This window comes from Ammodytes marinus (assembly GCF_949987685.1).
Source record: "Ammodytes marinus genome assembly, chromosome: 10".
Lineage (NCBI taxonomy): Eukaryota > Metazoa > Chordata > Actinopteri > Uranoscopiformes > Ammodytidae > Ammodytes > Ammodytes marinus.
The window spans coordinates 9,243,836-9,271,034 of record NC_137214.1 but is presented as its reverse complement, the minus strand read 5'-3'; the positions used below and the strand labels follow the sequence as shown (position 1 = coordinate 9,271,034).

The following is a 27,199-nucleotide window of genomic DNA, read 5'->3' as shown; positions in this document are numbered from 1 at the left end:
CAAAGAAATTACCACTGAATTACATTAAGTGCTGTCCCCAACAGCCAGAGTGAAGTGGATGATATCATGTGTGATGGTTATTTATACTGGAGCTGCAGTGAAGATTATTTGGAATGGTCTGAGAGGGGAATTACTGTGAGAGCATCTCAAGCACAGCTGTCCGGTTAGTTGGCTATGCACTGAGGTACTACTTTATTAATGAAATAGACTTGTACAGTGTATTATATTTCAGTGCAATATCTCAACAAGACAACTACCTCTAAGAGAATGGTTGTGTTTAATGAATTATGTATAACCTGATTTTTGATATATCCTAGTGGTCAATTTAAGGCATTGATGTGCTGTTGTGTTTAATCCATTTGGCCAATGTCCAATAAACATCTTTCTTTGACTGTAATTAATGTCAATGTATTTTGTGAGGAAAAGACTATGACGATGAAGTAACCTGCTAATGGGCTGTAAAATATGATGGAAAGAGGAACACGCAAGGTACTTGTGGCAAAAGGTATGTCAGTTGAATGCCAGCAGCATTTGCCAATTTATGATTTACGTCATCTGTCTGTTCTGATTGTTTCATCCTAACATTGTTTACTCATATCAAACAAACACAACAGCAATCATTTAGAAATTGACCCGCTATTTGGACAAAAATGAAAAGATGTGTAAGCTGTTAGTCAACTTTGAAATCCCTTTTTAGAGGAAATGCCTTTGAAGCAAGTATTTATGTTAATTATGTTGGATTTTTTTTTGCATAAAGTGTGTACAGCTAACACTCTAGTGACTAACAGAGATGTGAAAGATTCACATAATATCAGTTGTTTTTATGGATTTTAGAATGCTCAAAGAGCCTGAAATACACCCTTATATCCCCGTATTAGCATCTTGATATAAGAAACCAAATTCTATTCTCATATTAACTCATATGACTGTGTGACAGCTCTGTACTAGCAGGGGTCATGAGAATATTGGGACCTACAAACAGAGTAATGCAGAAACATTACAGCAGTTTAAGTCAGTTTAAATTGATCTGCTGTATCCATACTGTCTCCCCCCCCCCCCCCCCCCCCCCCGCATAATCCTGTCAAGCCTTATTCCCGTCCTCGGCTAATTGCAACAGAAACTACACACACAGACGCTCCCCACAGCTTTTAACCATGCCGTTACCACAGGTATGTTAACTGGGCCTGGCTTCGGTCTCCGTGCATTAGCTGCACATTCCAGCGGTGCGGATAATGGGAAGTTCTATTAGGAGCTATTTGTGGCCGTGCTGTGGCGTGTTTCACCAGATTCCAACATTAGCCGGGGTTTTAACCTCGCCGGGTGAAGGATACAAAGGGAGTCAGGGGCCGATGCTTTGTCTCCATCCGTCTTGTTTGTTTCCGTTGTCTGCCTCCCTCGCTGTATATTTGCTCTGCGTCGTCACAGACCGCTTTGGGAACATGTTATTTGTTTGCTGTCTCTGGGCATGGCATGCACTTGTACGAATCTGTGCTCATTTAGTCCTACAGTGTGTCCTCCTGTTTCAACTTGTGTCTCTTTCTACAAGCGCATGTCTCATACAGTATATGCATTTTACAACTTCACCTCTGCAAGTTCTGTATGTCCATGCACATGTACAATACATTCATGCACTTGCACCCTGTGACACTGTGTGTGCGTGTGACCGTTGGAGACCTTGTGGCCAAGGCAGCGAGGGGTGGCCTGTTGACACTGAATCGTGGCAGGGGAGCTTCCTTCTCCCCAGCTTATAGAAAGCAAACAAGCTAATCAGAGCCAGCACTCCGGCCCCCTTTCAACTCTGCAGCCGTTCAGTCACTCGGACTGAAGGAGAGGACGATGGCTGTCGTGCTGCATGGGGAGCTACAGTTACAGTGGGAACAGAGTCCGAGTGTGTGTGTGTGTGTGTGTGTGTGTGTGTGTGTGTGTGTGTGTGTGTGTGTGTGTGTGAGTGTAGGCGGTGGAGGGGAGCATGCAGATGTGCCCTCAACAACTTGTGTCTAGTTCAAACTTTTTAGCGCTTCTCTAGTTACGTCCTGATTAGCAGCCCTTATGTATTGATTTTCACACATTGCGGATTAAACTGATGTTTTACCTGTTAAACTCTGGCTGCGAGACGTTTTTTTTTTTGTATCAGCAGGGGGAGTTACATCATGTATTTGAAATGAACGAGCCCTATTTGTTGTGGTTTTCCCACAGCAGTTTATTCAGGTGTGTTGATATTTTCTGACCGATTTCCTCCATGAACAGGCTCCTCTCTACCTTTCCCATAGTCTCCTCTCCTCTGTATTTACGTGTGTGGTTCTTTGAATGACCTTTTGCAAGTCAACAAATAGAATCCTCCACTTCACCGCCCCACCGCTGGTGTTTGGACGGCACAAGTGAGTCTATTAATGTGTATTTCTTGCTGTGTACAAGTCTCGGTCAGTGTTGCAAACATACAGAAGCTATACGACTTAACAAGGGTACGTGGCATAAGCAAATGTGTGTTTTCCAGTGAAAAAAACACATCTCGTTCAAGTGCTTCTTTCCAGATGGAGTTGCAGAGTTCAGCGCGTTCGTGTTTGTAACATCAGATGCAGGTTTAAACTCCTGCACAAACCTTTGAAACACACTGTCTCCCTCCCTCCCCCCTCACCTCCCCTCGAAGACAAAAAACAAATAAATCTCTTCAAATTAGCACCAGTCTGTACTTCACAGCGTGCACACCTTGACACCAGATGACCTTGGTCTCACCTGCTCACCCCTAGAGAGCAGTAAAGAAGCTGCTTTTAGACAGGTTCCTGATTACCCACAATCCTCCCCGGCCATCCTTGACCCGCTAAAGGCTAAAAGGAGCGAGCTAGCAACAAATTTATGTGAACTATGCGCTCGCCGTTCCTTGAACCCCTTTGTGCGGTGTCAAAGTTGTGTCCGTGAATCCTGGTCCCCGGCCATATCTTCTTCTGTCAACGCTCTCACGCACCACATCCTCCAACAGGGGAGAGGAGAGACAGAGAGGGAGAAGGATGAACGCATAGAGGGAGGGGTGTATATGCTACTCAGCACGGTTCTCCCGGGGTCTCTCCGCTTCATGACACAGGCCATTTGGCTGCTCTGTTATCTATCTCTGCTCTTCTTCACTCAAGGTCTAGCCTCAGACCAAGACTAGACAACTCACACATACTGTGGATGCACTAGGAAAATGTATCACATGTAAGATGCAAGATTGAAATGACTGGAGAGACTTCAGAGTATATAGTGATCGGCCATCTCTATACTGTCTACAGCTTGTCTGTGTGAATTCATTATATAATATGATAAAGTATAGGCTCATTATTTAGGCTAATTTTTTATATAAAAAGATTGTTTAAGATCAACGTAACCTACATGTTACAGTACATGAGATCCCTTAATGATGACCCGACCTATGAAAATGTTCTAGTAATAGAAAGTGAAGAGAAAGTACAGATATAAGAATACGTTTCTGTATGTTGAGTGTGTTTCGTGAATCTTAACACACCGTCTTAGGCAGAGGGAAAGGTTGTTTCAAGTGTTGCCCATTTCTTCATAGTGCACTGTCCTGTGGTTTCCCTTATGGTATCATTTTTAATGTGAGAACATGCATTCCCTGATAACAGTCCATGTTATGTTATGTTAGTCCATGATTTGTAGACTCGGGGCAGTTGGAGACAGTTTGTTTGAATTTGTGTCCTGTGTGTGTCCAATCAGAAATACAGTCATGTATATCTCATGCCACAACAGAGGGGGATAACAGAGTAGAACCCGGGGAAGAAACACATAGTGTGTATATATACATACAGTAAATCCACACACCACTGTAATAGAGATGCCTATCGAACGCACTCCTAAGTGGAAAAATGTGACGTTGCCTGTAAATGCTGTTTTCCCCCACCGTGAAAATGAAAGTCCACACAGATGTCTACGTATAGCAAACACGCTGGTTATCGAATCATCGGCTGCCTCTGTTCTGGCCGGTGTTTATGGCATCAGTAACTTAAGAGCACCATCGCATAAAGGGAAATAAGCCTTTCTCGCTGTGTCGGTGTCAGATTGATTACTGAATCATATCTAAAACATCTCACAACACAGATGTGGTCTCTTTATTCGGGGACTGTTGCAAAGTGGCCCAGGCTCTATCTACGGTCAAACAAACATCAAAGAAAATTGCGAGTTTGTACAACGGGATTGTCTGTGGGAACTTCATACTCCTAAAACATGCACTTCTGAGTGTCTCTTATTTGCTTGTTTACGCACATTTCCTACTCAAACTACTGTATATCCCAGGAAGGACTGACACACCACACTTAAATGTTAGTGTGGTCTGAGTTCTGTCCAAGCTGTGTGATTGTGCCCGGCACAATTGGAAGATAAAGGTGCATGCAATTTGGTGCGTATAGGCTGATGATGTGGGCCTGACTGTATACAGAGCATGTGTTATACTGTACACCTTCCCTCAATGTAACCCATGTGAAAGTTTGTGTGCATGAATAGCATGCTCGCTTGCCAGAGCCGTAGCAGGTACTCATGTCATTGTGGTGAGTCATAGCCTACCGTAAAGACCAGGGGGGAATTCTGGAAGCTCTTCAAAGCCAGTGTGTTGCCGTTGCATTGAAATGAGCTGAGAGGATCTGGACTGAGCAGATGAAAGAGGCGGTGAATTCAGCGGGACTTGGTACACGGCATAGATCTGAGTAGGAGGAGATCACAAGATGTGGCACCCGCTAGTGCAATGCAGTGTTTGTGTGTGTATTATGTGTGGGCTGTGTGCGTAGGAGGGTAAACAGTCGGGTTGGATTCTGAGGAAACGGCCAGATCTTTCTCAGACTCCTGACTGGGCTCCCAAGTAAACGTTGGGTGCAAGTAAAAGGAGAGGAAAACTAAGATAAAGGCGAATAAATGATCCATAAAATCGTGTTCACGTGAGAAATCAAGTGCAGAACACATGAATGTGTGCCTTTTGATGTCCATAAAAACACACACGCAAACTTACTGATTTGAGACCAAGATTTATTACATTTTTCATAATTTATTTATCCTATGCTTCATTTGATTCCAACATCAGGAAATGGGTTATTATGTCAACATGAAAATAAGAAAGAAAGAAAAAAATAAGATTGAAGACATACTTGTATATTTAGACTAATTTTTTCATCAGGATGTCTCTTTGCAGTGACAAACACATTGGTGTAGCAACAGGATACAAGCGACCATAACAGATTATATGGCTTTTCTGTGGCACATCAATGTCATGTACATGCAGTAGCTTACAGTATACATATCTGCTATATCAGGAAGTGTTTTAAGTGCATGAGAAGTATGAGAGGAAGACATCCTAAATGCTATACAGCAACCACCTGGCTGACCATGCAGCTGCACTGTGCGACACTGGCCTTCAATGCAACTCCGTGACCGCGTAGCCTGCCGAGCTGTAATGAGGGAATCCATCAACAAACGGGTGAGGGGTCAGCAAAGGAAGAAGCAGGTGCGACTGTATACTGTATAGTAAAAAATTAGATAAAATTAAGAAAAAGAGCTTTCAAAAGATTTTTTTATAAACAAAAAATTGGAAAGAGAACAATAATTGCAACTTAAAATGATTTTACAGAGCAAATTCTTTGGATGATCCTTGAAGCGTAAAGTAAATTACTGGTTGACAAATTAACAGCCTAGATGATGAATAGGAAGACCTCCGGCACGAAAACTAAATCATTTCCTGACTTTTGCGCTCCCCGTTTTCCAGACACTTTTTTCCAAGTATGGCAGTAAAAAAAAAACGTGGAAAATGATTGCTACCCGCTTTCTTCTCTTCACATGGATTCCCTCTGTAGTCAGTCGTTCTGGCCTCATATAATGTGTCCTAAACACACTGTGTGTGTTTCCTAACAGCTGGGCTGGTCCCACTGAACCAAAGCACCATGGATGGCTGCTAATAACCCACCCTAATAATCCCTACATTACCTAATGCCTTTCTGCGTTCAGTGCCATTAAATACCCATTCATTATAATGCCAAACAGTTAATGCTATTGTGACCGTGGTCCCAGAGGTGGGACCCTAATGCTGTAGACGTTGGCTGGTTGACTCTGCGGTGGTGCAGCGGGTTGGCTCATGCCCTTGGGTGGTGATGCTTGGTGATTACCCAGGGTTCCACAGAGGTGAACCCCAGAATGGAGCTCCCTCAGCAGGGCGTCTGCTTAATGAGAACTGGGCGTGCTGCTGTAGTCCCCAGACTGGAACCATAGGAAATATACACATACAAGCTGGATACTGTACTTGGAGACAACCACACACACACAAGACTTAATGTCCATTTGATCTGTGGTTAATTTCCTCCTAACAGTGAAACACAGTGAATGCCTGCTGAGAGAACTCACAAGGCAAGTAGCTGAACATTAAACACACGTTTGATGGCTTATATCAAAGTCACATTTTCTGAAACTGGCAACTATGACTCTAATAGCATTCATATGTATATGCAGTAATGTAATGAAGAAATGGAGAGCGTTCTGCTCTGCTGCAGAACTTGCTTCGGCGGTTATTCCGCCAGTATTTTATCCCAGACCAAGTCTGAGTTTTAGGATGGCATGAGGCTTCGCAGAACATGTCTTGATTACACCATTGTGAATGTAGGGGCCTAATTGGATGCACGGAGGAGGCGCCCCTGGAGGATAGCTGGATATACGCTAGGGACTCTGGGAACTTTACTGGAAGCCATTAAGGAAACAAGACATTTCCGACCACAGGGAACAAGGAAAACGACTGAAAAATGTCGAGAAAGGGAGGAAAAATGAGACGCTTCAGGGCTGGGTTGTTAAGATCATGATTGGGGAGTGTGTGACCATGTCTGTGTGGGTGCATGTGTGTGCGTGTGTGTGTGTGTGTGTGTGTGTGTGTGTGTGTGTGTGTGTGTGTGTGTGTGTGTGTGTGTGTGTGTGTGTGTGTGTGTGTGTGTGTGTGTGTGTGTGTGTGTGTGTGTGTGTGTGTGTGTGTGTGTGTGTGTGTGTGTGTGTGTGTGTGCAGAGGGGGGATTGGGGTGTTTGTGCGTGTGTGAGGCCTCTTTGTCCAGGTCGCGTGCCAAATTACAGGTTGGCAATGTGACAGCATGGCACTGAACCGTGTTGGCTAATGTTGGCCACATTTTTTCTGAAAGAGCAAAACACATACACTAACTCCAGAGAGATGCACACACGCTACATGCACTGACATCATGGTACGAGATGAGCGAGTGCATCCAGGCAGGTCCCTTGTCGAGATATTGTCGTCAATCAGTCATCTATTGTCATCCAGTTTCAATTGTGAGCTTCAAGTTGTTGGCCCCCTGTGGCACCGCTTGCTTCAATCTCCAAAAGATCTGCGTATTCTCCGAGCATGGGGGTCGTACCGTTGGGTGCAGAGTGAGGAGATTACACAATCAAAGTCTTCAGAGGTTAGCCAGAAAAACAGTTTTAAAATATGAAACCCACGGTCTTCAATGTCACTTTCAACGGTTGTTGGAGAAACTGACGAAAACTCTTCATTATGGTTGAAGCGTTATGTGTAGCAGGGGGGTCAGGGGATAGTTAGCAGCAACACGGTTGAACAGCGGGTGGAATCTGAGATTGGCACCTGGAAGCAATTGTGTTTCCCTCCATGGAATATTTATGTATTGGTGAATTATTCTAAGCATGTTCCCGGTGTTTATTTCTACAATGATGTCTGGCTTAATAGCAGAACAACCACGCAGACACTCCGTCCACTCAGAAAGTGGAGAATTTAAAAAAATAAAAATAAAAATTAAAAAACTGCTGTGAAAAAATGTGCATCTATTGACAGCAGCCAACTGGATTCCTCATTAAAAGTAAAGTCAGTCAGCCTCCCCTCAGGCTCCCCTTTTTATATGCACCACCCCATTCCCAAACACTGTTAAATTCTCATAAAAGCTGAGCATAATATTTTGATATCTGTTATCTTACGCTGTTTTAAAGGAGCCGAAGGGGGCAGGAAGCTTCCTTCGTTTGTGGTATCCATTCCCATCATAACACGCCAGCTCCAGTTTCCCATGTGTGTGTTTGTTGTGATGTCTTGTGGCACCAACACAAACAGACCCGGTCCACATGAGGCCCGGAGACCTGGTGGATTTGTTTAGTCTTGATGGGCAGCACACAAAGAGGGGATTTTGGTATTTTTTGGATGTGCGCTAGTTTCTCTTCACTGTGGTCTCTGTCTCTGGGAGTTATTTGCCTTGGTGATTTTTGATTTCCGTTTTTATTGCGACATCGGATTTATTTTTGTTTCTGATCATCTGGCTGCTGCTCAAGTCTCTTGCACAATCAATCTGACTTGTGTTTGGCGTAACCAGATATTGGCAGTCACTCTTCAAGGTTCTCACTGATTGATGAATCACGGAAATACATTTTTTATCCATGCTAGGGGGGGTCTTGGAATAACATCGTTGGTCCAGACTGACATATCTCAATGGTGATTTATGAGCTGCAAAACAAATGAAATTCCCATCTGCACCAGCTGTGCTTAAGAAATGGCGGTGTCTTGTAATCCCATGAGGTCTTGGGCAAACGCTTGGCATAATAACATCTTAATTAAACACCAGCAAGGTGTACAACGAGGGGCCCAGCAGTGTAAGCTTTGATATAGTCCTTCAGAATCAAAGCACGTTGGCCATTCACCACCATGATGAAGGCTAAATAGCTGAAAACCTTCTGTGAGGCGAATACAACTGTAGAAGAGTTGTGCTTTGTTTTTTTATATGTTGATAGACTTTCAAATATCTGGCTTAAAGGTGCAGTGTGTAATAACTTAAGGGTTTATTTTGGTGTCATTTAGTGTTGAAGGTGGCATTATCCACCACTGCCTCAAGTCTTTCCACAATATTAAGTGATGAGGTGAAGATGTATTTAGTTATTTATTCTTTCGTACTTATCCTTGTCTTCCAACATGTGCATTTCCTGCGGACACACCCACTATATATAAAGACGCATAAGGCGGTTAAGTTTGTCCGTTCTTTGCTACTGTAGAAACATGGCGGTCTAACATGGTGGCCTTGCAAGAGGCTAATTCTTGTAAGAAAATCAACAACAACTTTTAACTTCAAGCAAGTAAGCATTAATTAAAACATACTTATAAATATTATATTCCATTTCTACCAGATTGTTCTGGAAAACGCCAATTCCTCTAATACACTGCACCTTCAACATGGAATTAAAACCAGAATGATCCTGACAAAGCAAACTCTCAGTTTAGATACCCACTAGTGCCCTCTCTGGGATGTTTCCTTACTAAGCTACTTAGGAGTAAGAAAGGGGTGTGTGTATGTGTGTGTGTGTATGTCAGGCTAAGGTGGGTATGTACCGTATGTTGAGGGGTGAGGGACGGTGCTTCTGGAGGTTTGGAAATGGGTGAGTGAAAGGTGACACCCTGACAAGTGGTGTTTACGACGCATTGAGAATACCATTGGACAACTGTGGGCCGCCCTGAATATGAGATGGAAGGAGGGAGAAGAAGAGAAGGACGGTGAGGGGGTGCCTGAGACGGAGAAGAGGGAAAGTGAGAGGAAGACGGAAGTGGAGATCCAGACGGCAAGACGTGACAGCGACATGAGGATCCCTCTCAGACTAACACAAGCTCTTGACCCGGAGGTCACACAGAGAGAGACATGTAAAGAGAGAATATAGCATGACACAACAACATCCTGGGTCCTGGTAGAAACGTGATAGCCATCTAGCAAGGTGTTCATGTTCAGTGCATGTTCATTTCCCTGTCAAAGTCCATCCTTTTGGCTATATCTTTCATTGGCCGAATGTGCACCGGGCAAGGCATGTCTGCAAGGGGAAATGTGAATGGGTATGTGTGAGGGTCACAGGTGACCTGTGCTGTGTAGGAGTACAGTGGCAGATTTATTGGCTCCACCAACCTGAAGACTAAGGGGGGGGTCACATGCTGACTTTGTTACACGCCTCAACCAACACATACACACTCGCAACAGAGTGCCAGCCCCGTTGATGACAGGTCATGTGTGTTGGGGTTCAAGTCATAGATAAAGCAGGGGGAATGAGGCTTGACTGACGCATGTAGTGCCTAAGGTTCCCATCTGGCCCTTATAATCCATATAAAGTCCGTTGATTAAGATGGAGGACGGGGGGAATCGATCCGTGAAGAAACAAGCTCCGAACACGGGATGAAAGAACTAAAGTCAGATCGTGTTGCTCTGGATCATTAATATCTATCAGGAGCGATACTAAAGCTTAAACGGCCAGACGTGGATGGATGAGAGGAGGAGAGGCCAAGGTAGAAAAGAGAGGGAAAAGTCTCTCAGGGGCATACCGTAGCCCCCCTCTTCCTCGCTGTATTCATTTATTATCTCCCTCCCTTCTACTGTCACGGTGCAGAGAGGGCTTTTATCTCCTGTGTTGGTTACGAAATCCAAACCTGCAGAAGGAGTTTAATTATTTATTCGGTTGTAAACCTGTGGTGTACTCCAGTGCTACTTCATCCTCCCCTCTGCCTTTTGATGTGTTTTCATTCAGAGGTTTATCTTAGCTAATGTGAGGGGGTACGTTGTATGTTTGGTCTGTACCGATTGGTTTAAGGAAAAAGCCTTGACAAATTGGTAAATAAGCTTATTAGTTTTCTTGCCATGATTGGTTAGATGAGAAGATAACACTCTTATGTATGTTAGCTTAACATGTTCCATTAATGTTTAGGTTAGCTTACCAAGGAAGGAACGTTACAACTTCCTGGATATGCAAATTAGCTTGTGAAATAATGTATCACCTTTCTAATCAAGCTATACTCTTATTATTAACAAGCTCACAATCTAACATTTAGTTTGTGAATATGTACAAAAAACTAAAAATGCAGCGCTAAGCTAACTGGCTGCTCGCTGTAACTTCACAGTACAGACATGAGATTGGTATTAACCAATCAATTACCTCTCACTAAGAAAGTTATTTCCCAAAATGATGAACTACTGCATTCCAACAGTGCATGTAGGTTTATCAATAGATTGTGTGTCTGGAAATCACTACCAGGCACTAACACTTAAAGGCGGTCTGCGTATTAGTTTAAATGTCTGGTCTTCATCTGCACTCCTCTGTCACAAACAGGTGTTGTAGATTTGACCTGCTCCTCCTCAGCTGTAATGTCAGGCAGCCAGAACAGGTCATTGGGATAATGGGTTCTTTGAGCACTCTCTGCCAAAACTGTAGTATTGGTCTTGCATTCATTAAAACCAGTGAATTAGGATTTCCACCTTTTGCTCCCTTGTTCCATTTTAATTCTTTACAACAAAGCATCTGTTGAAAATAGGCTTTTTAGAGATTGCTCCACCCATGGTTGATTGAGATAGGAGCAGTGCTATTAGAGCCATTGGACTTTACTGGGTTTAGTTTAAGTCCACATTGGCTTAGCTTCACTGAGGTTCATGCAGACATAGCCCCCATTGTTGCAAAAGCCCAGATACTACTACAATAAACCTCCTCTGATCGATTTATGAGACAGCCCCCATTAAAATATGACAGATTTTGAAAGCGCTCGGAGCGGATGGCAAAGGGCCTAAATCCCTTTCGAAGTGACCGCAAAATGTATTACTAGTACCGATGTATCATTTTACCCACAACACCCGTTGATCTGGGACCTCAGCTCCTGTCCAAGAACCTGTCTGTTGGTCGGACGGCCGTGATGACCGCGGGCGTTTTTCTTCCACTTGGCCTGGCTGAGGAACGCTGAAACCTGAAGCCATCTTGAAGCTGTTTTAGTAGGGCACATCAGGGTGGGTCCAAACCTTGCTTAGTTTTCGGGTTGGTGGTTTGGGACTTGGCCATTCTTCAGTTTTTGGTTCAGTGACAAGGGTTGGTAAATGATGTTTGTTTGGATCTGATGCTTTTATCACAGATTCAGATATACAGAATGCTCCTTCTCTACTTTTTCCACTGTGGTTTGCTCCTTTGTTTGGATTCTAGGCCAGCAGCAACTGAAGGAGCTTGGCAGGAACCCGGTACAGCAGGAGAGCTTGGAGGCTTGTCAGCGTTGATTCTGGGTGTGAAGAATAAATCCCATTACATCAAGTAGTGAACATGTGTATGGTCTGGAGCAAATGAAGGTGACACGGCCCGGGCTGACTTGGATAAGGCATTAGATGAGCCAGTGTTGAGTGAAAGGAGCTAAACGATGGCTCATGCATAGCGCTCTCTCCACAGCTGCGGTTCCCCTATCTTTTGCCTACATGCCCCACCTCGACCCCGAATGCAAGGTCAACACAATATGAACGCTGATGCAGACATGTGATTGGTCAACGGCAATGAATTGCACATACCTCTGTCCGCGCTCCCAGCTGTGTTTTATTTTCATTACTGCACATGGAGCCTATCAGACATATCAGCTGTGTCAGCCGTCTATCAGATTCGCACGCAGCTGTCAGGCCCACAAACTAACATAGCTTGAGAATCACACCCTCTACACCCCTCCCCCCGCCCCCCCCCCCCCCCCCCCCACACACACACACACACACACACACACACACACACACACACTGTAAATGCCATCAGACACAAATCCACACAGTGGAGATCTCTCAAGCACGGCCAACTGACTGATATTTTTTGAAGGTGATGTTAATTATCGTGGGTAGGTAAACGGTTGAAAATAAAATCACAACAGACTGTAACATCAGACTGATCCCAGTCTATCAGCGACTGTGTTTAAGACTCGACAGCCATCCCAGCCATGTCCTGATCCCAGGAACCTGGGCAGCTGATTGGACCATATATGGACGCCACCATTTGGATAAAGTGACGCATGACCTCCTCTCATAAAGTTCACACTGGGGCAAGTCTGCACCTGCCACAGGAGCCGAGCTTCACAACACAACACACACACACACAAGCACCCATCACGTAGTATTGAAAGGGGACTTGGATTGTGTTACATCAGTGACGTTGCAACACAGAGGGAGACACTTTCAGAGACCATACAGTGGTGGCATCGTATCTCAAGACCCTATGAAATGATATCCTCCTCACACACACCTGACCTGCATGTGTAGGTCTTTGAAATAAACAGATGATCATCTTTTAAAGAGGCCGATGATAGCCCTCTTTTTGAAATCCCAAAGAGTGTATGAGCGATCACAGAGGCGGCAGCATTGACGTAGGTGACACACTGATATCAAGTCCCAGCAGGCTGCAGCAGCCACTCGGATGGCTCAATGCTATATTCCTTTGTCTGTGATAGTCAAGTTGAATTTCAGCCAAAATGTCAGATTTTCACCTCTTCATTAGGGCTACATATTGAATCTGCGGTTGCAAAAAGTATTGCTTTTGGATTAGTACGAACAATTTGATACATATAACCTAAAAAAAACTAAAAGATTTAGCCCTACCAACATTTCTTATTAGATTTTATTTTATTTAACCTTTATTTATTAGTTGTTTATTGAGTTGTTCTGCAATGAAATGCATTCAAAGCCTTTTTGTGAGCAATTGTAATATTTTCCACCGGTGCGCCTAAAATCCTAAATTGCTCATCCTTTGCTTCATTGCAAATACTCTATCAGAGTATGACAAAATATATGTGCATACCATTTGTTTTAGAAAACAATATCACGTATCATATCATAAATGATTGACCATTGATTCTACGTTAATGCTGATTCTCTGTCAATCCCTTATCCAGTTGTATCACATGACATTGGAGGTTATACGCTTTAAGCCAGAATGGGTTGGCATTGCAGTGGGCCATGCACTGGGATCTAATTACTACAACCCAGATATAGTTGAGTCACAGTGGATGGATAGGACAGGGTATGCTGCCAGGACTGGTGGAATGATGGCGGCAATGACAGTAGAGAAAAAAGTGGGGCGGTCACCATTATTCCAAGAGTGTGTTTAAGACCAGGAGTAGTGTGAAATGCTTACCTCCATTAATGAGTTGAGAGAGTCGAGACAGTTAATCTACCACACATGTCTGCTTACTTAACCATTTATTTTATGTGCACCTTTTGATAATATATGTATTGTAATTTCACACAGTGAAAAGTACACATGTATGCAGAGGGCCCCATACTGGGTGATAATAGCTCACTCAACAGGCCCCTCTTCTTTCTATCTTTATTTTTATATAACAATCTACAGCGCTTGGCATGTCAGTCGGTTTGTTTTATGGCCCTACTATATACTTGCTCGCATCATGCCCGCCAAGTCACGACTGTGTAATTGGCCCTTTTGACCACCTGCACCACGCTGCCCATTACTCATAAACCCATTGGCAGCTTTAAGATCCCATGCTCTCACCTTGGCTTCCACAGAGGCTGTAATTAGAGCCTGTCTGTTTCAGGTGTGAGACGGGAGGAGAGAGAAACCAGAATGAGGAGCTATAGCTTAGAGAAAGGGGCTAAGGCCACGAGGAGTTGAGACACCTGTGAGAATGGAGTGGGCTAGAAAATAATGGCGGTGATTTGAATTTGACTTCAATTGGCATCAATTGGGAAGTGAAGCATGCAGGGCTGGAATATGTTTTTTTGAGGAAGTCGAGGGGAAAGGTGGAGGGTGGAATTCTTTTAAGAAAAGCTGTCTGGGTCAAAGTAAGATCGTGGAATAGAGAGCTCCCTTTTGAACATTCACACCATGTTTCCTCAACCGTGGCCCACACATTGTCTTCAGTTACAGCCCTGCACACACACACACACATACACACACACACACACACACACACACACACACAAATACTGCCAGTTTTCGTTTAAAGTCATGGTGATTAGTGCACTTTTCTCTTTATTCCTTTACACTTAAAGAGCCACCCCCGCTCCCCTCCATGCCCGGCACTCAGATTTGACTCTAACATGTTCCAGAACGTCAAACTGGAACCACATTTTATGAATGAATAAGGGATACAAAGATAAAAGAGCATTTCATCCCGTTACAGACCACCATTAGACACCGACTGGCACTGGACTTAAACCGACACTTCAAAATATCCTCGTCAGATTACCACATCGTGCACATTGATGTTCGTCACATTAAAGACTGGGATACTTTAGTCTTGCGTTCAAAGTCGAGTGGCTTTGGATGTTTAATCCGGCCATGTTAAGGCCCTTGCTCCTTCAGGCGATTTATACTTCCTTAATCCCTGCTCTACCTGTGGGTCAGTATGTGTTAACCCTCATGTTTATTCTCCCTGAGGACTGGATTTAACACCTCTGGATTTTGCTGCACCGGTGGCCCCAGTCTGATCTGATCCACAAACATGACCCTCATTCTCACCTCCACATCGTGCCAGTGGCTGCCATCCCCTGCCTTTAGGCGCGTCGGCCATTCGTTATGGGATTTGCTGGTTCCCACATCTGAGGGTGGCGTTTGGTTACAGGAGGTTTCTCAAAAACCAGTGTGACGCCAATCGCACATGGTTGAACTGGTATATTATATTTTCAATTTGAAAGCATCTCCTGTCTGTGTGTGTGTGTGTGTGTGTGTGTGTGTGTGTGTGTTTGGAGGCGTTGGTGTTGCTTGTTTGTGTGCATTTGTACGCTTAAAATCCTCACGAGTGACAAAATTCCAGCGACCAAGCCAACGCTCCCTCCAAATGGAAGTACCACCCAGGAGCCTGTATGAATGGTGCCGAAAAGCAAGCCTCTCCCAAACAGAGCAACATCCCCAGCATCAACAAACAGACATCTAGGTGTGTGTGTGTGTGTGTGTGTGTGTGTGTGTGTGTGTGTGTGTGTGTGTGTGTGTGTGTGTGTGTGTGTGTGTGTGTGTGTGTGTGTGTGTGTGTGTGTGTGTGTGTGTGTGTGTGTGTGTGTGTGTGTGTGTGTGTGTGTGTGTGTGTGTGTGTGTGTGTGTGTGTGTGTGTGTGTGTGTGTGTGTGTGTGTGTGTGTGTGTGTGTGTGTGTGTGTGTGTGTGTGTGTGTGAGAGAGAGAGTGAGAGTGTGTGCATGCGTGTGATTCAGTTCAAGTCGAGGAGGGTTTGTTTATCCGGGGTCAACTCATTTAAGACATCGTCACGCAAGCGCTTCCTTTCCAAAAAGAGAACACAGGCTCACTGACAAACTTGTATTAACATATGCTCATAACAAACTTCAAACAGTCAAACTTGCAGAAGTTGTCAGGGTTTCCTGCAGTGTTTTCCCGAAACTAAGACCATCTTTTATTTGTCCTCTTAAAATGAACACAAATTTTATGAAAAACTTCAGGGAAATGAGCAGATTATGTTGTTTACACGAATGCCATATTCTCAAAGCGAAACCATGTGACTTTTAAAAGGGGAGATACCATTTTCTGATTCTTACGTGATTTTTAAGTTAAAAATCACAGTGATGAGCAAATAAAACACACGTTTTCCCATGCCAATGCAATCAAGCCTTTGCTGCCACGGTCTTACTGTCTGGTGTTACCAGTAGCTAATGGTGGCGAATTCTCTTTTCCTTTGATAACATGCATACATGGTACATAAATATGGTAGATTTGCATTAATGAATGTCTCTTAACGTCTACGTCATCAATTGTTTAGGGGTGAGGAGGAAAGATGCACAATGAACCACACCACCTCAGCCGTAAACACTTTACTGGGTGGAAACCCTGTTTTCAATCTTTTACAAGGGCTTTTGGGCATCACTTTGAGTCTGAAGATACAGCTGCTAGCACCTAAAGACAAAAGCCTTTGTCTTCTGGCCGCCGAGCTTTGGGCGCTCCGGTCCACTTTGTTGTGATCCGCTCCTATGTGCTGTACTTGGTTGGCGCTGGCTGTGTTTTTGCACAGGCCACTCTCATTGTTTTGACTGCAGCGGTCTCTATGTGTGGGGCGGGTCCGTCTCTGCCTTCACCTCTCATTAGCCGTGACACACGTTGACTACCCAGACAGCCACTTTTTAGCAGCGGCCTGCCACTCAACGCAAGCCACCTGCCGGACATCACAACATGTGCTTGTTGCAGAGAAGCCACGGTCTCCGTTATTCCGAAACCCTGTGCATACACTCCCAAGAAAGTATATAAACAGTCTGCAAGCTCTGTCACACCAGAAACACAAATGAACTGTCAGAGATGATAGAAACCCAAATAACGGCATGCTTGATGGTCCGCATTAGGGACCCAATGAATAATTCAGGAGGTATAAACAAAGCATGTGGGAGCATGCGTTTAAAACTCACTCACATACACACTCACGCACAGGTTTACAGCAGCGTCACTCAGCCCTTACAGAGCGTGTCGGGAAAACTATATGTTGATCCCACTCGCATGGGCATGAAATAGGCATCCATAACCTCACACACTCAGACAGTCTCTCTCTCTCTCTCAGACAGTCTCTCTCTCTCTCTCAGACAGCTTCTCACTCAGCTCCGAGAAAACCACTCACAGTCACAGTCACGCAACACTTGACACTGAAAGTAAAACAGGAAGGTCGACTGGGTACCAATGTGTTCTCGACTTCTTATTTCCCAATCAAAGATGAACCTTGTGCGAATGCCAGAATGATGTTTACTGTTCAGCATCTCTCTGTCTCTCTCCACATTTCAACAGTCAAGAGTGGTCAAGTATAGTCCAAACAGATTTGATATGCTATAGGGAACAGATTTGTAATATTTATATAATCCACAAGAGTAAACATTACGTATTGTGGTGTGTTCGAGGCTGTGCGTTGAGACACATATAGACATATTAGGGGAATAGAATGTTAATAAGGGCTTTTATACACTGTCATTTTTTATTATCTTTGAAAAAAAGTAACTTTAATGTTTGGAATTTCATTATTTTCAAACATATTGGGTTTTAATAAGATCAGTTGAAACCGCAAAGAGTACTTGAGTACAAGAGTACTGCCTCCGAACAATGACGAAGTAAAGCCAAATTCAACCAAACACAGTATACTGACATGTCTGGTATTCATTCCTCAATGCCTGCTGGGTACATTTTCGATAACTTATAACATTGCATCATGGTGGCATAACCATGCATTGCCTGTTAACCAGACAAACACATAGCCTACTACATCATATGTTTTGTTTATTTTGATGATGAGATTAGTCTCTTTTTCAATCTGATGCAAAATGTAAGAAAAATACACAAACAAACCAATCTTGGGATATTACGTGATAATTAAAACACGTTGCACACGTGTGGTGCACATCTTTATGAAATCTAATTTGCTAACACAAGAGGATTCGATGGGATGAAGGTGACTGCTCTTTTACCGGTTGATTCTGGTCATCTGTATATGCACCATATGTAACCACATGGCTATTAACCCTGCATGTCCAAGCTACTGAACCAACGCTGACCCGGGCCATGAGAGACACAGGGCAGCTGGAGAATGAATCACCACCATGTGAATCACATCCGTTGTCTTTTACTCCTTCTGCTGCTGCTGCTGCTGCTTACATCCACAGCATGTGTCCCCCATCTTATTGGAACAAAAGTTGGACAAACACAGGGAAACGCTGACAGATCAAGAGAAGGGATGGGAACAAGTAGTTCTGCTTTAGACAGAGAGGCTAAATAGCCATCCCCATATGTGTGCACAGACGAGAAGAAGCAATAAGCAACAAAAAACAACTTACTGATTCATTTAAACAAATAATCTCTATGATTGGTTCAGATTCTGTCCGCCAGCATCTCTGAAATTATATAATGCAATGCAGTTTTTACTCAACTTACTTTAACTCTTGACCTCTGTTCTGTTTATCACATGAACATTCATTTTCTGTATGAATTGGTTATTAAGAGCAACTCTCTATGTAGTTTGCTCATATAGTCTACCCCCTTTTTGAGTATTTGTGTGTGCAATTCAAGAAGAAAGGGAAATCCGTATAGGATTTCAAAAATGAGAAAGAGAAAAGGACACCACCCTTTTCAAGTGGGAAAAAGAAGTGAGAGAGGAAATGCCGTAGAGACACATTGCCCCCAGCCAACATGGAAGCAAGAAGTTGACCTTCGCTGCATACGCTCTTCCTCTCCACACCCCCACCCCACCTCTCTCTTCCTTTTTAACTCAATTAAATGTTCCCCTGTTGCAGGAGGACGACAGACGGATGGTTGTAAGCCCTGTGGTTGAGCATACGGGGTATCACATTCTGCTATTTTCATTTGGCTCTTTATTGCTCCCAGTTGTTGGGTTTTACAAAATGGGGCCTAAAAGAGAACAGGGGGGGGGGGGGGGGGGTACTCCAGCCATCCTCTGCGCGTTGTTCCCTGGAAGCACCTTGTTTGCGAGAAATGTCACAGTAGCTAAATCAAGCGAGTCGTGGCTATGAGAAACAGAAAGAGCAGATGGAGGTTGCATTTGGTAACATTCGCCCGAGATTTGTTGCTCCAAATGTTTTGAGATGAGAAGAAAGATTGTGAGAAAGTGAAAGCATAAGGAGGGAGGCTGTGTATCTGGAGCCTTGAATGACGTACTTGCACCAGTAAAAGCATCGAAGGAAAAAATTGCTTCTGACCCCGCTCGGGTCATTGCACTTGTCAGCAGGAAGGTTAAATATGTCTTTGTGTGTGCGTGTGTGAGCCTTCCGATGGTTTCTGTGTTTGTGTGCGGCTTTCTGTATGGGTGTGTATTAGGATATACCCAGGATTGTGATGTTAAGTATGGGTCGTATTCTGGTCACCGCCTAAAACATTCTATGTATAGACTACTTAAGCATGCTGAATGTTGGCAGAGATCCATGTGTTTGTTTCTCACACACATAAACACACTTACAGTACAATTGGGACCTATGGGACCTCTACAGTCTTGTAGGGACTACATTGTACTGGCTCTACTCTACTAACCAGTCACCTGTGGTACCGTGTCCTTTCCTGGAGGTTGTTTTCCATTACAAGATACTACCCATGATAGTACCGCCTTTGTGTAGCTAGTCATCATAACAAAGTTAACGGCTAATGCTAAGTGGCTATGTGTTTCTACTCTGTGTCTCATCAGGGCAATTATTTGGACATTTTGTTTTTGGATGAAGTACATCCTTTATCACTCAGAAAAAATGTCCTGTAAGGAACAGCTGTACCTAGTCAAGTAACCGCGGCGTGGTTGTCCACGATGTCATTATTAAAAGACAGTATAGCAAACTGGAGAGACAGCAAGCTCAAACATTGTGACTGCTACAGTAGTTGGTCTGTTGTGGAGGTAAAGATGCTGTCCATTGATGGCAGTGACGTTTTTCTATGACCAATCAGTGGTCTGCAGTGTTTAACACCTTTTTAGTAACTGGTACCTACTTTTTAGAACCTTGATGGAGTAGATAACAAAAAAGTAGAAAGGTAAAAGGTTTGGCCTGCTGGCTGACTCCCAGTCAAACTTTAGAACACATGTTGTCGTGGGTTAGCTTGATATACAGCGCTTCAGGCAAACATGTACATGTGTTCAGTTGAACATGTGTTCAGTGTTCAAATGAACATGTATGTATGTGTTATCACTCTGATTCTGGGGAACTCTTCGCATCCTCATATTCATGACAGTTTATGGAGCATCATGTGTCCAGCACTGTCTGTGTCCCTCAGGGAGATCTGTGCATCGGATGTTGTTTTCTCTCCTACTTGTCCTACATTTATGGAAGTCCATTTTTCTTTCTCTGGGAGTTTTTCAACACCTATAACATTGAAGCATGACCTTCTTGTTCAGCACTTGTACTCCCATCTCTGCACCATTGTTTTCCTGAAACCTCCTTCGTCTAGTCCTTTGACAACCCCCTATCTGCTTTGCAAAGTATAAACCAACTGATCACTCAGAACATTTTTACTTTTGTGTAACTTTCATTTAATATAGATACCCTTCGACGCAGACCATTACTGCATTGGTACACATGTCCAGTAAAACATGATCTCTTTCTCACTTTAACGTGCATACTCTTTCTATTTAGGGTGTGCTTGTGTGACATTTTCTGAGCAAGGTATGCCGAGAATCTCAACTACTTCCACACTTACATGTACACACCACAAACACTTGCGTAGACTCTGCTCCCCACTGCTGCTGTTTTTCCCATTAATTCCTCCAGTCAAATACAGTCCTACATCAGCTTGTCATCGCCCACCTCCATTCCCCCCCAAACCCTGCCACTCAGGGCCAATCACACTCCCACGTTTCAGTCACGCTGACGCCAGCCCCTCCAGCGTTTGGCAACCGACCTGTCAGCATGCCAACAGCTGCCTTTTATGTCCCAAAGAAAGGTAGAGCAGGCACAGTCCTCTGTGACCCATATCTTATAATGCATATCCTCGCTTCAGGAGGCCCTTTAAATGGCCAGTGACCATGTAGTACAAGGATTTTTACAGCCTTGTGAAGTCATCAATCCATACTGACTCCCTTCATGTTTGTTGGTGCCATCTTTCCTTCCTGGACCCTCCTGTCATTTTTAACTACACTATATCGTCTTCCCTATCCCTCCCATTTCATTTTTTCCTTAAACCTCTACTGTCTTTTCCTCGACATCCCAGGGGCAATTCACCAGCCATCTTAAACAAAGGCCTCAGCCCCTAGCAGAAGAGCTATTCACTGCTGTTTCTAGCTGCGGGGGCTCAAGAAGGGGAAGTAGAACCCATTATGGAATATGGAGACTATTAATACAAATGCTGTGGCTGGCAGGGTGCGTGCGAGCATGAGTGTTAGCTGGCATCTGCACCTGAGGTTTTGAAGGTGTAGAGGTGCTAAATGATTAAAATTGTTCAAACATAACATTTTAAATGACGCACAGCTGTATTCATTCTCCAGTTACATTTTAAATTGTTTTTCTTCTCCTAACCAACGAAGTCTGGCGGTAGCTTCGAATGGCAAATCGATATCAGATAAATAACAAGAAACAGTATGCGTAACGTGAAATCCCGGTTCAGTGGTGGTTAACCATAGACTGGGCCAAACTTCAACTTGAGGACAGGCAATGGTTAACTCTTTTTATGCTTTTTCTTCAATCGCTCTGTTCTAAAGTAATTAATATCGTATTGCCGTTGCATTAAGGAGGGAAAGAAGGATGAAAGTGGGAGTAGGTAGACATGTGGACGAGGTGGAGGAGCACGCTTGAGCGTTCTTTGAAAAGGGTTGGCACAGTCAGGAAGTGATTAGGCCACTACAATAACCCCAATAATGACAATAGGGAAAACATGTCTGCAGCCACAACCACTTAGCATCAGGAACCGTACCCAGTATGGTTCCTATTTCATTGCAAGAGCAGGATCGAGTGTGGGAGGATGGGCACGTGGAAAGAACGTGAAGGTGTTAGCTATAGGCCATGCACACGCTGATATTTTAGATACTGTTGCATGGGACATATGCAGTTTACGGTGTTTATTGTGGAAAATGTACCTTACTAATTTGTGAAACATGGGTCTTTGATGTAGCAAGCTAGCGTTAGCTATAATGTTCTTTGGAAACTCCGGCTGACTCATTAAGTACTGTTATACTTTAGTGTTGCTAGTAGTAAGCTAACACTAACATTTGCAGTGTAAATGAAGACAACCATGCTAGTCAATTCCTACGTATCTGTAGGTTCTTTTAAGGAACTCGTAAAGCATCACTCTTACTTTAGCATATTGCATATGTGTAGAAATCCAAAGCTTGACAGACCTGCCGTGCCTTGTTACAGTTGCGAAGCTAAAGAGCAAGATCTTTTATATTTATTTTCCAATTGCACCGTCTCTTAACACAACACCTCTGTTAAATTGCTGGACATACTGATAAAAATCGGGGGCAGTGTTGACATGATTCATGGTCTTGTAGCAGCATGAGGTCTGAGCCTCTTAAGTCGGCCCTCTCACTAGCCACATCATCTCCTGGGTTCTTTACAGCCGTTCTGCTTTAGTTGTTTGTTTGTTTGTTTGTTTTCACAACTTTACTTGACTTCTCCATTAACAGAAGTCTTTTTAGGGAAAGTTGGTTGTACCAGTTGCATCACTGCAGGGTCTGAGGAATGTGGCCGGAGAAAGCCCAGTGAGGAACAGGTCTGATGTTAACCTGTTCCTCATATATATGCCTTATATTCAGCCAGAGTTACATCCTTACATCACTTATAGGCGCAGATATTTCAGCGCTGTGCCAGCTCACACAATCTAAATGCCAAGCACAACACATGACCACCAGCATTGAAACAGCATGGGATGCTCGGCTGTACTCTACTCATCCCTGCAGTGCTGATTTGGTGGATTAACTGCTCTGTCTGTGTGTTTTCGCAGGGCCTCCAGGAAAGCGTGGAAGGATGGGAAGAAGAGGGGACCCCGGTAAGTGACCCGCACCACCTGCTATGTTTTGTTTATTTCTCCTTTCTTTACTTTTCCTGGAACACACTCTCTCCATCTCTCTCTCTCTCTCTCTCTCTCTCTCTCTCTCTCTCTCTCTCTCATTCTGGCTTGCTCACCCACAATGCCTCTCTTTCCCTGGATGACTGGAGAAGTTCCAGGGCTGGTAAAAGCAATGACCCATGAGTCAAACCGGTGGATGATGGGCTGCAGTTGGCCCTTCTCCCTGTCCCCCTGCTATTTGTGACGGCACAGCGCTAACCTTGGCCATGTGGTTGCACTAACTTTGCCCAGATGTCAGTCGTTCTCGCTGAGCGGTAGCAGCTGCAGTAGTACGGGGGCCTAATGAGACTCTCCCTTGCCAATATCACTAGCCGCCATTATTGTGTTGCTTTCTTTCTTGCCATCCCGACCACAAAACACTCATCGGGGGAACCAAAACATGGCAGAGACATAACTCCTGTTACACAATAGGACAGTCGTGACAGACAGAGCGGATGTTCTACAAGTTTGAGTCACCCTCCTTAGAAATGTTTTTTATTATAAACTGTCGACTCTCCCCCAATTGTGGCGCGACACTCTCATACGATTTTATCAAAACCTGCAGGACTGAAGTTGTTCTGTTGCAGGATATGTGTCAGATGTTGAAACTTCCAGTCTGGTTGTGATTCATTCTTAGGGAAATTTAGGAGATGAGATCTGCTCCCGTGAATATTCTGACTAAGTGAGATATCATCCGTAACTTTAATGGCTCTACTTAGCATACCGAGATCCTTTCCAAACCATTCAAAGCACAGCAGTATATTTGAAATACATTTTCACCAACTGCTTTTTGAGCCTGTCCATTTACGGCATTTTATTTGACATAGAATAGTCAATGAGGAGCTGAAGCAGTTCTAAAGTTTCATACACAGTAGGACCAAAGTGGTTTTTATATTATCCCACAATCCCCAGCTCTATTTTGTAATTTCAGTTTCCCTGCCAGAGGATAAGTCTGAAGATATTTTACATTTTTCTGATTCTCAACAAACCCCATAACCACTATATATGTAATTCAGTCTCTTTAAACTTTCTGACTTCCCTCGCCTGTTAGTCTGCTGCTCTCAGTCCTACGTCTAATGAGTCCTAATGGAGACATCAATCTTTAAATACAGCTCCCAAATATATATAGCTCAGATTTTCGAAACAGGAGTTAAAGTTTGGAAATCCTGGATTTGGTAATTGGTTGGGATTATTTAGCAGCAGCAACGTTGTGTGTGGGACTGACCCAGTGAAACGTTGCAGTGTGTTTAAAAATGTTACGGACGGCAATCGTGCCTGGTTTTGGTCTTAACATGGGATTGATTTACAAAAAGAAAATGATTGCTTATCAACACACTTTTCATTTAAATCCTGACAACCTCTTTACTACCAAACTGCCTCTAAATCAACATTATACGGAAATCCCTCTTCGATTTGAGACGCCATCGGGGTGGTTTGTGTTTCCGATCTCTTGATCTTTCGTAGGATTATCATTACGGGAAGGGTTCGGTTAAGGTTTCGCCCAAGATGGGACACTCGTCGGCTGTTTACTGTGTTGTTTATTGCAGGATGGTCTCCATCAGAAAAGGCCGTCTTGGTCCTGTTTAGGCCATGTCTCTCCGTGTTTACACTGGCGTCCTCACATTGCAGCCTGGGTTATAACACGGTGGTAGGTGGCACGGAGAGGCTGTTGCGACATCCTCTAGCTATAGCCGATGACTTTGAGACAACTTTTTACAAGAGTAGAGGAGGCTTTCCCCGTTTACTCAAAAAACTAATAGAAATAAGAGTGGATAGAAGAAACAGAAACCTGAACAACAGGAAAGAGGGCAGACAGAGCAGTAAAGCAACTGACGCCTTGTCTCATTACGTCAACTCTCAGTATCTTCTTTTGTACGTGTCTTCTACCTACTTTATTTCTTCTCTTTATATCAATCTTTCTCTCTTATTCCCTGTCTTCTTCTTTCTCATAAGTCTGCACACACACACACACACACACACACACACACACACACACACACACACACACACACACACACCTGCCTCAAGTTCAATGGTTAAAGCTGGTCTTACTGTGTGTGGATCTCTCTCCAGCGATTTGTTTATCTTAGCGTCTGGCCCAAGACGTCCTTCTTGTCCTGGCGTCTAGACACAACTAAATTGGACTGGCTTGGTCTCTGTGCCTCATAAATACCCCCCCCCCCCCCCCCAACACTTCTCTTTTGTTCTTTCCCTTTACACCTTCTGCCCCCAATGTGCATTTTGGCATCCCTCTCTCTCTCTCTCTCTCTCTTCTCTTCTTGTCCCAAAAATGCCCTTTCCCTGGAGTCAAACGGCAAACTTCAAGGCTCGCAGAGAGGCCGGTCAAGTTAGCAGGACCTTTTTGTGTGTTTAAAAAAGTAACAAAACACCCCAAATGTCCCACTTTTTCCCCGGAGGGAGTCTGTTTTCAATCTTGTGTGGATGTAGATGTTTAGTGTTCCATCCATGCCGATGAGCTGGGCTGTGTAGCAGAACTGCCGTGGGGGGCACGGCTCCAAATCAAGCCATAGACATTAACAGTGTGAACAATCCCATGAATCAACATCATGATTGGTTTTAAATTCAGATCAGATTAATATAAGCCCATCACTAATATAAACCCCTTTTTAATGGCAGAATTATGACTTTGTAGGGGTTTGGGTGTTTTATTCATGCCTTAGGCCTTGGGGTTTTTAAGAGAAGTTTGTTTTATAAGAATATTAAGAGCAAGACCACTGAGAACTTGAAGCCCTTTGATCATAACTGTTGTTTTTGGTTAGGCCAAGTATAAAAAGCAGAATGTGCTCTTTGCTGCAGAAGCTCAACATCAGAGCGTTTCAATCAGATTTGAAAGAGTGCCCCGGAGAAATTTCTGCGACCTATTTTTTTATGCTTTGCCAGCACAGCCCTACCTTTTCACTGCCTGTTGACACACACACACACACACACACACACACACACACACACACACACACACACACACACCCATATCTTCTTAGGAAACAAACTTTTGACATGACTTCATATCCTAATGTAGAACATGACCCATTATCCAGAAGTCTGTTTATCATAAGGGGTTCACCACAAAGTCCATTGGCAGCGGCTGTAATGAGCTTGTTCTGCAACATATTTACGTGTTTAATTACAGTCATCATCTAACAAACCACATTGCATGTGCACTTTTTCTCTGTTCCGCACCACTGTTCAGAGGAATTGATTGCTGTACAAACCAGTGGTTATTATAACTCACACATGTTGTTTTTTTAATATTTCAGATGTATGGATTTTTTTGTTCTAATGCCTTTTTTTTCTCTTTTCTGTTGCAGGCCCTCCAGTAAGTACACTTTCCTCTCATCCAGGTAGTATTAAAAATCCACTCCTAAGTTATTGAACATTAAGGTGGCACAGTACATTGATCATGCAAACACACTTACACACAAATCCATGTATTACCCTTCACTATACAAACTATGGTTTTCTCACAAAGCAATAACACATGAACGCACAGACACACAAACTGTCAAAGACTCACTCACACATGTGCATCTACTAGCAAGGCAATAAGAGACCACCAAGGGAACTGTGGCTGTCTGCATGTGAGTGTATGTGTGCAGTAGCGGGTGACTTATTAGCAGCTAGTCATTCTCCTCAGTGGGACTATAACTCCTGCTGACACTCACACACAAATCAGATGAAACAGACACTTCAGAGAGACAGGTACTTTCACTTATTTGGAGACTGCCGCTGCCTTTCAGGTCTGATTTTTTATTTGTTATTTTTTTTTTCATTTATAATATAGATGTTGTGCACTGCCGAATAAGAGTGACCCATTTCTGAATTATTATGTTTTTCTTTTTTTGGTCACATATGGCACAGATCAGATATGCAGAAGGAAAAATGCTTCAAATCAAACCATAACACCGTTCCGGAAACATCAGAACATGCCTTTTTGAAAGTCCAG

The 27,199-nt window shown here is 43.7% G+C and overlaps 1 protein-coding gene across 1 annotated transcript in view; it reads left to right on the top strand.

Annotated features, from left to right (window-relative positions):
- The window catches only part of LOC307256410 (uncharacterized protein), a 127,507-nt gene that overhangs the window by 66,063 nt on the left and 34,245 nt on the right, over positions 1 to 27,199 (top strand). The window contains exons 3-4 of the mRNA XM_080035350.1: positions 23,134 to 23,178; positions 26,565 to 26,572. Coding sequence (XP_079891476.1) covers positions 23,134 to 23,178; positions 26,565 to 26,572 — 53 coding nt within the window. The remainder of the gene's footprint in view (positions 1 to 23,133; positions 23,179 to 26,564; positions 26,573 to 27,199) is intronic.